We start from the raw sequence: 13,639 nt of genomic DNA on the forward strand, positions 1-13,639 counted from the left end.
CTTTGTAGCAAGAAGTCCCCATGTCTGTGATAAATGAGGTCTTTTCCTCATCTAAAGGGTTCATTTTTTTTATTATAATCAGAATAAGCATCTAAAAAACTTAAAAGCTCATGACCTGCGGATCAATTAATTGATCTATGTGTGGTAAAGGAAATAAATCTTTAGGACAAGCCTTATTTAAATAAGTATAATCTACACGACTCGCCATTTTCCATTCTTTTTTGGAACCATAACAGTATTAGCTAACCAGTCAGGTACTTTACCTCTCGTATTGAACCGATTTTCAGAAGCTTTTGTACCTCATCCTGGATCACTTGATTTTTGAAGGCCCCTTGCTTAATTTTCTTTTGTTTGACATGTGGGTGTAACAGATCCTCATTTAGCTTATGAGTCATCAACTCTGGTGGTATATCTGTCATATTTAAATGCGACCAAGCAAAGCATTTTACATTAGCTCGTAAAATTCAATGAACTTACCTTTCATTTCTGCGCTCAAGTTTGCTCCAATGTAAACTTTTCTATCTGGCCAGTGGACCAATAAACACAGCTTTGAGCTCCTCTGTGGTTGTTTTAATGTTCTCATTTTCCCGTGGCTCTTGCATCACATCGGTCTTGAATCGACATCAGTCCGACCTTGTGTGTTTCCAGTTGTAGTATGGATAGAAGTGTCCCCAACTGAATTCTTTAATTGCTATTTCGCGTCTGCATCGTTGGCTATTATATTTGCAATCACCACTGAAGTAATTCTTCGTGAAGCCTGTTGATCTCCTCAGATTTGTCTGATCCCCCACTGTGAAGGAAATTTGATAACTTGATACAACGTGGACGGGACCGCATCCATATCATGAATCCATGGCCTTCCCAAGATTATATTATAAGCCATGTTCGCATCTATTACCTTGATCTTTGTATCTTTGATGACTCCTTCTGCAAACGTAGCCAGTACAACTTCTTCTTTCGTAACGATGCTCAAATTATCAAATCTAGACAAATACCGTGCCTACGGTATTACCTTATCTTTAGCTTGCATTTCATTTACCACTCTTAATAAAATGATATTCATTGAGCTACCTGAGTCAATCAAAACTCGTTTTACATTAGTATCATGTATAAGTAAAAATATTACCAGACATTATTGTGAGGAATAATCAAGCCATCTGCATCTTCATCATTAAATATTATACCGTCACCTTCCAAGACTTCCGAACTCGTTTCCCGTGAGTGACAGTAACTTCTGATGTTTTTTTTGCAGTCTTGTACGTTACTTCATTGACTTCATCTCCTCCGGTTATGACATTGACTGTTCTCTTTGGTGATGGAGGCTTTGCGGGTTCTTGCCCTTTTTTCATGTATGATTGTCTCCCTTTCTCACTAAACAGATAAGTAAGGTAACCTTGTTTTAGTAGAAGTTCAACCTTCCTTGCAAAAGGCTGCATTATGCTGTTTTATGGCCATGGTCATTGTGAAACTCGCACCAAAAATCTGGATTTCTTTTGTTTGGATATGATCTCATCTCTTTTGGACATTGCACCTTATCTCCTATTCCTCTTAGAACAGCCACCAATTCAGAGGTGCTGATGTTAAAGATATAATCTCCTATTCTTGCTTGAGTACTGGAATCGTTGTTTCGGGCATCTTGCTCCTTATTGAATCTGGAAGAAGAACTCACCTCTTTTTGCCTTTATCTTGAATCATCGTGCATTCTCTTGTTTAGGTAGGGATCTCGCCCCGCTGGCCCCATGTAAGGCTCATACTTGTTTTTACCAGACCTTCTCTCTAATTCCGAGTGTCTTGAACCCGTTCTTTCATCAACCCTTGGCTGTGTAACCGTATCTTCTTCTATTCGTAGCTGCGTGCTGTATTGATTGTACACATCGTTCCAAGTTGTTGTAGGAAACCCCCAAAAACTTTTTTTCAACCTCCTCCTGGATTCTGAACCTTTCTCGTTCAAGTTGCTTGCAAATGCCATAGCTGCCTAGTTCTGAGGTACTCGCGGCAACATCATTCTCTCACATTGGAATCTGTCTATGAATTCTCTAAGCAATTTTGTACTCCCTTTTTTAACTTGTGAGTACCATGTTTACTCCTCTTTTGTGAGAGTTTCGCCAAATTTCTTAACCAAAATTGATTCAATCTCCTGCTTGATTAAATTATTGCCTTTCACGCCTGTACTGAATGCAGTAATGTGATCCTGTGGGTCGGATGTCCCGTCATATTTAGGAATATCAGACATTTTAAACTTTTTTGGAATTGGCAAAGGTGCTGCACTTAGCTTCCAGGGTGTTGTGAATACTTGTCAATATCCACACCATTGATCACAAGAGGTACGCCAGGTATCTATTCTATACACTCATTTTTCTCCTTCAACTGTTTCTGCAAAGTTAGTACTCCCTCCGTTCCAATTTATGTGAAACTGTTTGACTGGGCACGGAGTTTAAGAAAAAATGAAGACTTTTTGAATTTGTGGTCCTAAACAAGTCAAAATAGGGTCCAGAGTATTTGTGTGGTTATAAAAGTTTCTCATTAAGGGTAGAATTGGAAGTTTAAGCTAAATTATTCCCAAATTTAGAAAAGGGTCATTCTTTTTGGAACAGACCAAAAAGAAAGTAGGTTCACATAAACTGGAACAGAGGGAGTACCAAACTTTGTAAACTGGAATTATTTGGTGTATCTGACCCTCCATCGCAAGATTCATTGAGCATTTCTCCACTTGCAGAGTTATCGAGTCCTGAACGCGGATTCTCCAAAAGGTGGTTGTATTAACTAGTGGTGGAGTTTGTGCTGCATTGGGTAATCCTCTAACAAAAGCCTGCAGCGCTTCGTTCACGTGTTTTACAATCAACTGCTTCAAAGCATCCTTCTCAACGGTCTGGTCATCTCCATGTTGTCCATCAATGCGCGAAGCAGACCTTTCAGGTGAACTTTCACGTAAGTGCTGAGGACTAGCCGTGGGCGTGTGATGTGGCGGAGTTCCATCTTGTTGATTCAGCTGGTTGTTCTCGTTAGCAGTTGACATATTTTGTTGCTAAAAATGAAGTTTGAAAAGTAAACAGATTATTAGATTCACGATTACATAACCAATTTGTTTAACCAAAAAATAAATTTCTAGGTCAAAGTTTATCAAGAAGAAATCGGGTTACTGATAACCAAAATTTACTTCAGTTTCTTGGAAATCTAAAGAATAAAAAGAATAATGGACACAACAGACAAGGAAAGAGAACTCAAAATAGATAGATAATCTCTCCCATAATTGCGGTTTGAACCTTTTGAATAAAGTAAAATAATAATTCCATATATCGATCAAAATTCAGATACCATTACAAATGAGGACCGGGTCCTTATATAAAAGCACATAATTATAACGATTTTCCTACTTAATTCTGATATTAATTTCCTTGATTACTCGTTACCATATATAATTATAACGGCAACATTAATGACTGAAGATTCCTTGTAACCACGATCAATGTCGATTTCTCTTCCTAATTCATAACAGATTAAATATCTTCTCTTTTTATGGTCTTTATACATTCTATTCCTATATCTTCTTTTCCAGTTGTCAAGACCAGTACCTTTTCTAGAGAAACACCGAGAATGTTTCTCCCGCGTCTTCTTGAATTCTTTAATTTGCTTAATTGGAAGTGCCACTGTTCACCTTGATAGTAGTCCACTTGTCATGCCTTTTTTCCACCAATACAATTAATTGGTTAATTAACTATTCTATAAATGCACGTACTAGACAAGATTTCACAAAATTTACCTTTTGAATTTGTTTAAATAATTTATTTTGGCCAAGAACATTGCATAGATCAAAAACATCATAAAGGGAGAGTATCTATTATGCTGTGTTCTCCACCAATGCGGAAGCGTTGCCAATCGAAGTTGGATAGGCTAAGTCTTCTTCATCTGTATGACTATATATCATCATATGACAGATTCATATGGGGTGGTTGCCAAGGTGATAAGTGAGAGGGGACCTTAGTCGTGTTTATAGACTTAAAAAGTCTATGACCTAATGAATTCTGGCATTATAGACTAATATATCCACAACAAGGTTTATGTTACTGTCAAGCCTACATCAACAGAGGCGCGATGCATAAATTTGTATGTGAAAATATTATAACTATAATAAATAGTAGATGTAAATCCATAATTTTAAACATATAATAAGTTCAATGTTAAAAATAAAAACCTTAAATATAACTCATATATCTTAAATTCTGAATCCACTTTAATCTGTACATCAATGCATGATGTAATTTAGCTCGGTTTCATAATTTTCAAAGACAACCTTGTTTTGTCAGCTACATGCAACCTCCACTACTGTTCTTATATTCAAAGTGGAGTAATCATTATCTTACTTTTCTCTATCCAACAACTTATGTTGTTACACATTTGAAATAACATTATAATTTTCGAGACGAATGATCAAACCTCTTTGTCGGATTTATCAAGGAATGTATGTGTGGCTGTTCTTCACGATAACTGATCGATAGAAAATTTCAGTGGAGAGGGCACTGGTGAGGGAACATTAATAAACGACAAGTATATGTTAGGTCTTAGAATTGTGGCATTATTTTATTTGGGACCATAAATATGAACCGCTCTAACACTATATGGAAGTCTCTAAAGTTGCATATATACAATAACCTTTTGTTCGTGGCCAAGTACATATGGGGCACTTGCCATAGTGCGTTGTATAATATTTTATTATTATCAGATAGGTATCTTTGGTAGGGAGCGCTTCCTCCCGAATGGAGCCCTACCCAGCGCGAATGCGAATATAATCGGTCTTCAATGCGGGTATCGGACATCGTATGACAAACAAAAAAAGACATATAAAATCCTGAAGCACCTATCTGATAATAATATAATAGTAATAAAAATGAAAGCACATAATGCATGCGCGTATATCTTTTAGGCTAACATATGGCGTGTATATATTAGCCTTTTTATTGTCCTTGCCCCATTCGCTCGAACTCGAGACATCTGGTTAAGGAAAGAACAGTCCCATCCACTGCCCCACACCCTTTGATGGTTTATATGTCTTCACTTTCAGATCCAATTACTTTTTAACTGTGATAGAAAACTTGTTTTGTTTAACCCAAATTGGACACCTAAATTAAGTGGAGTGTGTAGAAGAAATATACCTTCTTTAATTTTAGCTCTTAGCCATTGTCAACATTTGTTTGAACCTCAAATGCTAAAGCAATTATTAAAACATAACTAGTATAAGATATTTATAGTCGGCCAAAGTTTTTGGAAGCTAAAAGCATTTTCTTTTAGGAAGTATTTTTTTAGGCTTTGAGGTGTTTGACAAAAAACAAGCAAAAACGGTTTTTATTTATTGAATACTAAAAAAGATACTTCTCAAACAATCGGTAAAATACATGTTGTTTTTTCAAAAGTACTTTTTTGAAAAAATTGTTTTGACAAAAACTGATTATCAAAATAAGGTGTTCATAACCAACGTGCTAAATGTTATGTCGAGGAAGAGGCAAACCCAAAAATAAAGAAGATAAAGAACACCAAATTTTAATGCGGAAAACCCTTCAAATCGAAGGTAAAAATCACGTTAAAATTTGGTGTTCTATATCTTCTTTATTTTTGGGTTTGCCTCTTCCTCGACATAACAGTGGTATCAGAACCTTGGTTATTTATCCAGGTTGTTACGGAATTGAGGCGAATATGAGCAAGATGGTATGTTTAAATGGGAGAAATTATAATGTTTGGAGAAGCAAGATGAAAGACCTGTTGTTCGTGAAGAAGATGCATCTACCCGTTTTTGCAGCTCATAAACCCGAGAGTATATCTGATGAAGATTGGGATTTCGAGCGCCAACAAGTATGTGGATATATACGACAATGGGTTGAAGATAATGTTCGCAGCCATATTGTGAACGAGACACATGCGAGATCATTGTGGGAAAAGCTGGAGACTCTTTATGCTTCAAAAACTGGGAACAACAAGTTGTTCCTGCTAAAGCAATTAATGACCTTTAAATAAAAGGAAGGCAGCCCTATCCTTGATCACATAAATAATTTTCAGAGCGTCCTTGATCAGCTGTCTGGAATGGGAGTTAATTTTGATGATGAGATACAAGGACTTTGGCTTCTTAATACTCTACCTGACTCTTGGGAAACTCTTCGTGTTTCTTTGACAAATTCAGCTCCTCGAGGTAAGGTGACCATGAAATATGCCAAGAGTGGTGTGTTGAATGAGGAAGTAAGAAGAAAATCTCAAGGTTTCGTCCTCGCAAGCAGATATCTTGGTTACAGAAGACAGGGGGAGAGAAAGAACAAGAGGCTCGTGGAATAGAGGTAAAAGTAGAAGTAAGTCAAGGTCCAAATACCATAATATTACATGCAACCACTGTGGCAAGAAAGGACACATCAAAAGGTTTTGCCGCAAGTTGAATCAAGACATTAGAGAAGGAAAGAAAGCTAAAAATAACGAGATCAATGTTGCTGCTATTGTTCGAGATGACCTTCTTTTTGCTTATGATGAAAATGTCATCAATTTGTTATCCCATGAGACGAGCTGGATTGTAGATTCTGGAGCTACTTCACATGTCACACCAAAAAAAGATTTTTTCTCATCTTATACTCTTGTTGATTCTGGAGTGTTAAAGAAGGGCAATTGCTAGTGAAGTTATGGTGTTCGGTGTTTGTACAGTTTGTTTGAAAACTAATAATGGTTCATTAGTTCTTCAAGATGTCAAGCATGCTCCATACTTTCCTTCAATTTGTTCTCCGCAGGAAGATTAGACGATCAAGGTTACCATAATGCCCTCTTTAATGGCCAATGAAAGCTCACAAATGGCTCGTACACTCTGATTTGTGTGGTCCTTTTAAAGTAATGTCAAAAGGTGGTGCACTTTACTTTGTGACCTTCATTGATGATCATTCTCGTAAGCTCTGGGTGTATCCTTTGAAATCTAAAGATCAAGCACTTAGTGTGTTTAAGGAATTCCAGGCCTTAGCTGAGAGACAGACGGGGAAGAAATTAAAATGTATTCGCACTGACTATGGTGGTGAATATTGTGGTCCCTTTTCTAACTATTGCAAGGAAAAAGGAATTCGTCATTAGAAAACTCCGCCCAAGACACCTCAGTTGAATGGTTTGGCAGAAAGGATGAATAGAACTCTAGTTGAGAGAGTTAGATGCTTGCTTTCAGAAGATAAACTTCCAAATACATTTTGGGCGGAAGCACTTAATATTGTTGCCTATGTTATCAATTTGTCTCCTGCTGTTGCTTTGGATGGTGATGTCCCAGACAGAGTTTGGTTTGCCAAAGATGTTTCTTATGATTACCTGAGAGTTTTTGGGTGTAAAGCTTGCGTGCATGTTCCTAAAGATGAGAGATCAAAACTGGACGTCAAAACTAAGTAGTGCATAGATCGGTTATGGTCAAGATGAATTTGGGTATCGTTTTTATGTTCCAGTTGACAATAAACTTATTAGAAGTCGTGATGCAATATTCTTTGAAGATCATACTATTGAAGATATTGACAAAGCTGAGAAGATAGTTTCTCAGAGTAATGAGAGCTTAGTTGATATTGATCCAGCTTCAATTGCTAAGGCACCTATTGCACATGAAGGAACCCAAGACAATGATGGAGATAGTGACCAAGATCAAAATGATCATCATGGTGTAGATGTTATTGATGCTCCAGTTGATGAAGTTGTGGTTGATCAACAACCAATTCCTGCTCAGGTAACTACTTCGAATGCTCCTGAAACCTCTCTTAGAAGATCTACTAGGGAGAAGCAAAAATCCATGCGCTATCCTCCTGATGAGTATGTACTTTTGACTGACATGTGAGAACCTGAGAATTGTGATGAAGCCATGCAAGATACTCATAAAGATCAGTGGTGAAGCCATGGAAGATGAGATGCAGTCACTCCATGAGAATGGCACGTATGAGTTAGTGAAATTACCGAAAGGTAAGAGAGTTTTATCTAACAAATGGATATTCAGAATAAAGCAAGATAACCACACCTCTGCGCCTAGATACAAGGCGAGGTTAGTTGTTAAAGGTTTTGGCCAGAAGAAGGGAGTTGACTTTGATAAAATTTTCTCCCCTGTTGTGAAGTTATCTTCTATTCGAGAGGTTCTCGGCTTAGCTGCAAGTCTAGATTTAGAATTTGAGCAGATGGATGTCATGACTGCTTTTCTTCATGGTGATTTAGATGAGAATAATTATATGGAGCAGCATGAGGACTTCGTAGTTAAGCTTGCAGATAAGCAAGCGTTTTGCAGAAAATTGGCAGGCATGAAGCCTGTCAATAGTTCCTCTACTTGAAGACACATTTGGCCTCTTGCCTTGAGGGGGAGTTTTTTGAGCACATGCTCATGTTGTCCAGCCAAAGTCTCAATGGCGTAATCCTATTCTCTTTTGGTTTTCATTCCTATTCGGAATTGGATTCGGTTTTTGTTCCTATTTAGAGTTGGTTTTGGCTTTAAGGGAAAGCACTACTCATGATCTTTAAATAGGAAAACTTTGGAGAATCATTCCATGCTCATTGATACAAGCCTTTGAAAGATTTTAGCACATAAGAGTAATTTTTGAGAGAGCTTTCATCAAGAGAGAAGAGAGAAGAAAAGTATTTGTTTTGCTGCAGATTTTTTCCGACTAGCCAACTTCAAATCGCGTTTCCCAATACGTTAACTGTTGGATCGGGCTAAATTTTCGTTGAGTATTCTTTGAACGGTGGAGATCGGATTTGGAGGCCTGTAGCATCTGATTTCGAGCCTTGAACAACAGTTTTGTTTTTGAGGATTCTCCTCTTTCTTCAATTGATTAGTTGTTGCTATTGTTGCTCCGTGTTTGGCACTTGTTGTGTAGCCAATTTGGAGAACTTTTGTAACCCTCTTATTGTTATAGTGGAGCTTTTTGGATCTTTGTGATCCCGTGATTTTTACCTTCGATTTGAAGGGTTTTTCCACGTTAAAATTTGGTGTTCTTTATCTTCTTTATTTTCGGGTTTGCCTCTTCCTCGATATAACACTAAGAACAACGATATGATCTTGATTAGCTACTGGTAATCACGTACAATTTTAAATAGAAGCGCACTGACTCAAATTAAATTGCAAGAGGAGTAGTCATAATTGATATTGAGGAAAAAAGAAACAGAGAAAGAATTGCAGATGTTGATAATAAGCTGATTAACACATGTATTGAACAGGTTACATATCGAGTGAATACCACATCCTAATCACCCATAGGCTGTGCTATGAAACCTCTTAATTGTGCAGACATTAAGTATTTTTAATAATACTTGGTTGCTGGTACATCTAGGAGTCTTGAATTGACTCATTGCAGCCCCATTTCCTATGAAATATTCCAAGATTTTCTTGAAAGTACCTCTCTCCACAATGCAAAGCTCTAAGGGTCCAATGGAATGTGTTTTTCTTGATACAACATACCCATGATCAACAAATGAAGCATCCATTTCTCTACAACACTCTCCTAAAATCCTTTCTTCAACTTCACCTTTGATTTCCCAGTAAATCACATAGTGCCCGGGTTGTTTTGCCAAGTTCGCATGGCTCGTGAAATCTACTAGGTCGGCTCTTGCCTTGCTTAGTATTTGCGAACCTCTCTCCACCACTAACTGGAGGTCTTTCTCTGTATTCTTATCGATATTCACTGTTAATATCAGCTTTCTCCTGCATATGAAGTTAAGTTTGGGTGTTTTCTTGTAAAAACCGGCAACTTCAACCACATCGCCTAACCTGTATCTATATAGACCTGCAAATAGCGGTTTCAGATGGTCAAAAGTTGAAACCAAATAAGTATACACATCAGATGATAATATATACATATAAGCATATTTCAATTTGGAAAAGATTATAATGACCAAAATGTTATCGATCATAACTTTAATTCAATATTATTAGGTCACTCGAGGAAAACCTACAAGTAAGCCTCCTTAAATGTAGAGCTTGTAATCTTGAAAATAAAATAGATTACCTGATATAACATGTTAGGGCGACCCGATGATATTAAAAAAAATTACAATGATGGTGCATATAACTTAAACTTTATGATTTACTATTGAAGTTGCATGGCCAAACTCGCCAATTTCTTTCCTAATCGGGTGCATGTCGAACAAGATAAACTGAAATTCTCCACAATTTTTTACGTCCAATATTCATAGTTCATGAAATTGCACACAAATGTTTATGTTTAAACTTACAAAAGTTCTATACACTCTGGGGCATATGTAGAGTTGTAATGTACTGCCGAGTTCAATTGAACCCATAACTTTCGACGCGGAATAAAATTTATATGTAAAAATTCATTAAAATTATAAAAATAGTAGATATGTAACTTTATAAATGTAATGGGTTCAATCCCAGAACCTTAAAATTGAACCCATAAGATTTAAATCCTGGATCCAGTTATTTGAAAGGTATTTGCAGTTAACTACTCGTAACAAGTAAAATTAATAACTTGAAAAATAAGGTAAGTCTACAAATTCGTCTAATTTACATACCTGTGAAAGTAGTTAGGACGATTTCATATTGTTGTCCAATCTTGACTTGAGATAGGGGCACAACGTCACCTTCTATGAAATCATCGTTGGCTGAATTAATATTTCCATTTTGATAATTATAATGCGACTTATGTCTATAAAGTGGTATGAACTCAAAGTAAGAAAAAGCTGGTATCACTGCAAAAGTAACATTTTCTGGTTGAGAAGAAGGATCCACATTTACTCCAATCCAACTCTCAGTGGACCCATAATCAGCACTCACCAAAGGCAATCCCCCTGCATAATGCCTTAATTTTGTCAAGTATGGCTGCATTGAGCCTGTCATTATTGAGTAAACATACTTAGCATTAGGCCATAATGTTGGTATTAGGCAAAACCAATCTTCCCTTTCTAGCTCCTCACAAATTGACTCAATTCTTGAAGCCAATTCTGGATTAGGCAAATTAATTATCTCTAATACCGCTTTTCGCATTTTGATTATGTTAATTCTTGAGCTAAGACTACCTTCCCTTAAATCATGACACAATTCTTTCCACAACTCCTCAAATGATCTGAATGCTTGAACCATACTATATGCAAAAGTTGAGGTAACAAATTCTACTTCCTTTGAAAAATGCAAGCCAAGAAGGAGGTGACAGTATGTGGATTGTTTGTAATCTCCACTTGAAATGACTGCTTCTGAACTGCAAGTGAAGGATTTTGTTTCTTGCTGTTTAGTCTTGAATTCCTCACTAGCATAATAGTGTGTTGTAGCTGTTCCTGCTATTAGTCCTCCCTTTGTTCTATATTGTTTGCTGCTGTATATGAATTCAAGAATTTTTCCTCCTCCTTTTATTGGATAAATACTGCGGGGGAAAAACCACCCAGATGAAAATATATATATATATATGCGGCTTTATACTTATTATTTTATGAGATTGGACATCCACATACCTTGATCTATATGCTGCTGCCAACTTGAAAATCTGAAGAGTGGTTTGTGAGCTATGGGAAGTAAAAGGCACAAACTTTTGTCTTCCCTCAGTAGTTCCAGAACTAAACGCAGTTTCCTCAAGCAAGAAAACATCATTAGACATATAGTTAAAAGAAAACTTCAACTTTTATTGAAAAAGAAAATAAATTGCTGGGGTCTCTCATTTCAATGCATTATTAGCAAAAAGAAACAAATAGTAATACGTACTTTTTCTCATGTAAATTACTAAGACAAGACAACCTTTCCCATGTACAATAATTGGTTCCCATAAGTATCTTCCACAGTTCAAAAAAAAGGTTTTAAAGGAAAAAAAATATCTAAAAGAAGGTAAATGCACTGATCCTTCATTTGTCCTGATATACTCATGCCCAATGGCGTGATTAGGTGTAGGTACTTCGTGTGAATTCTTCAGAATACACTAAAAAAAAAAAAAGTTGGCATACCCTTATCGAGTACTCCTTAGGTTTTAAAAAGATTGGCATAGTTTGGAGTACGAGTATCAAAGTACTTAACTTTGACTGTAAATTTGGAATGGGGGGAGTATATATACTTTCGCAAAAATTTACAGAAGAGTCCGAGCAACATAGGGTAAGAAATAATAGGATAAAACGTGAAGGTGGACAAAAAATCTCACCTCAAAGATAGATTGGTAATGGGGTTTTGAGTGAGGAGAGGAGCAGTATCTCCATCAGCAATTCTCTGAATATAAGGCTCTAAATCTGCATGAGAAGCAAGAGGGACCAAAGAAGTATAAATCGATTCCAATGCATTTTCATCCATTTCTTGAACTTCGATATCTCCAAGCCATTTCTTGAGATATTCCACACCATGGTTAAGTTCAAGAATCTGGCGTAGTGTCTGCTGCTGTACGAGGTCAGCATCCTCGGCAACTTCCTCGAACCAACGAATAATTTCTGTTTCTGCTTTGTGCTTATGATTGATTATCTCTGTTTCTTGTTCCATTTTCTAGGCCAGGACATGCAGCCAGCCGCAAGTAATAATTGGTTACTAGTTTTTTGGAAAGGCTTTCATTCGTTTGCTTTTTAAAGAAACTGACTACTCATAAACTCTACAAGTTGTAACCTTGGAATGATCTTGGAGCTGCCAACGTCAAGACTTTATATCTCACTGAGATATTGCTTCTATGAAAATGATAATATAGAAAAATAAAAAAGGTGGCTTTTTTTCCTTTTCTTTCAAAATGGTGTTTTTCCTTTCAAATCTCCACTACATTGAGTGAGGAGAAAAAAGAAAATTAAAGGAGACCACATGCATTACAGCATTTAGCTACGGGTTCAATTGAATTCTTAATTTTCGATGCGGAATATTAGATTTATATGTAAAAATTTATTATAATATCAACAAGTATATTATATTTGAACCCATAATTTTAGTTAGGGGTGTACAAACCGAACCGGAAAACCGTACTAAACCGAAAATTCAAACCAAACCGATTAAAAAACTCGACTAGGTTTCGTTTGATTTGATTTGGTATTGAGTAAAAAAACTCGAACCAAACCGACATATAAATATATAATTTTATATATACTTTTAAGATTTTATATAGAATTTTCTTTAAAAGATGTCTAGAAATATTTGGGATTCTCTTGCGAGATATAATATTTAATAGTATATGAAGTGCTCCATATTTATTAACCTTAAATAATGGGTTGTATGATCACTTTCCCATCAAGTATTACTGAAATGCGTCAATCTCTTTGTTCTTCCATATTCATATCATATGTTAAGATCTATTAAATTGTTATATATTTTCGGATGTGAAGTGATCATTATTATTTAAGTATCATATTGATTTTTATCTTTAATTACTAAATTCAGTTAACCTTGAAAGTGTGCATCAGCGAAACATTATTGTCAGATTGACTAAAAAAATAACTATTATGTGTTACTTAGAAAGTTCTCTCATAAGAATATTTTAATAGATAATATATTTGTCAATTTTTTTATATTTTTACTAAACATATATTTACTTATCAAAAATTTAACAAAGTAAGATTGAAATAATATTTAAATAACAAAAAACCCGAAAAATCCGACAAAACCGAACCAATCCAAACCCATATAGTTGGTTTGGTTTGGTTTCGATAAACCCGAACCAACGCGGTCCATATACACCCCTAATTTTAGCAGTACAATGAGCTT

At 36.1% G+C, this 13,639-nt stretch overlaps 1 protein-coding gene across 1 annotated transcript; it reads right to left on the reverse strand.

Annotated features, from left to right (window-relative positions):
* Positions 1 to 9,127: 9,127 nt before the first annotated feature.
* LOC109211535 (jasmonic acid-amido synthetase JAR1-like) lies at positions 9,128 to 12,605 on the reverse strand. Its single transcript, XM_019375076.1, has 4 exons — positions 12,111 to 12,605; positions 11,437 to 11,538; positions 10,504 to 11,348; positions 9,128 to 9,755 (listed from the first exon to the last, which is right to left on the reverse strand). The coding sequence occupies exons 1-4, from the start codon at positions 12,437 to 12,439 to the stop codon at positions 9,220 to 9,222; spliced, it is 1,812 nt and encodes a 603-aa protein (XP_019230621.1). The 5' UTR covers positions 12,440 to 12,605; the 3' UTR covers positions 9,128 to 9,219.
* Positions 12,606 to 13,639: the final 1,034 nt, after the last annotated feature.

Source organism: Nicotiana attenuata, unplaced genomic scaffold (assembly GCF_001879085.1).
Source record: "Nicotiana attenuata strain UT unplaced genomic scaffold, NIATTr2, whole genome shotgun sequence".
In the NCBI taxonomy this organism is placed as follows: domain Eukaryota; kingdom Viridiplantae; phylum Streptophyta; class Magnoliopsida; order Solanales; family Solanaceae; genus Nicotiana; species Nicotiana attenuata.

Excerpts from the sequence above, each read along its gene's own strand:
- LOC109211535 (XM_019375076.1), bottom strand. The coding sequence starts at position 12,439 with ATGGAACAAGAAACAGAGATAATCAATCATAAGCACAAAGCAGAAACA. Across the intron at positions 11,349-11,436 it reads GCAGCAGCATATAGATCAAG|TATTTATCCAATAAAAGGAG; the intron begins GTATGTGGATGT and ends TTTCCCCCGCAG. Across the intron at positions 9,756-10,503 it reads CGTCCTAACTACTTTCACAG|GTCTATATAGATACAGGTTA; the intron begins GTATGTAAATTA and ends CGCTATTTGCAG.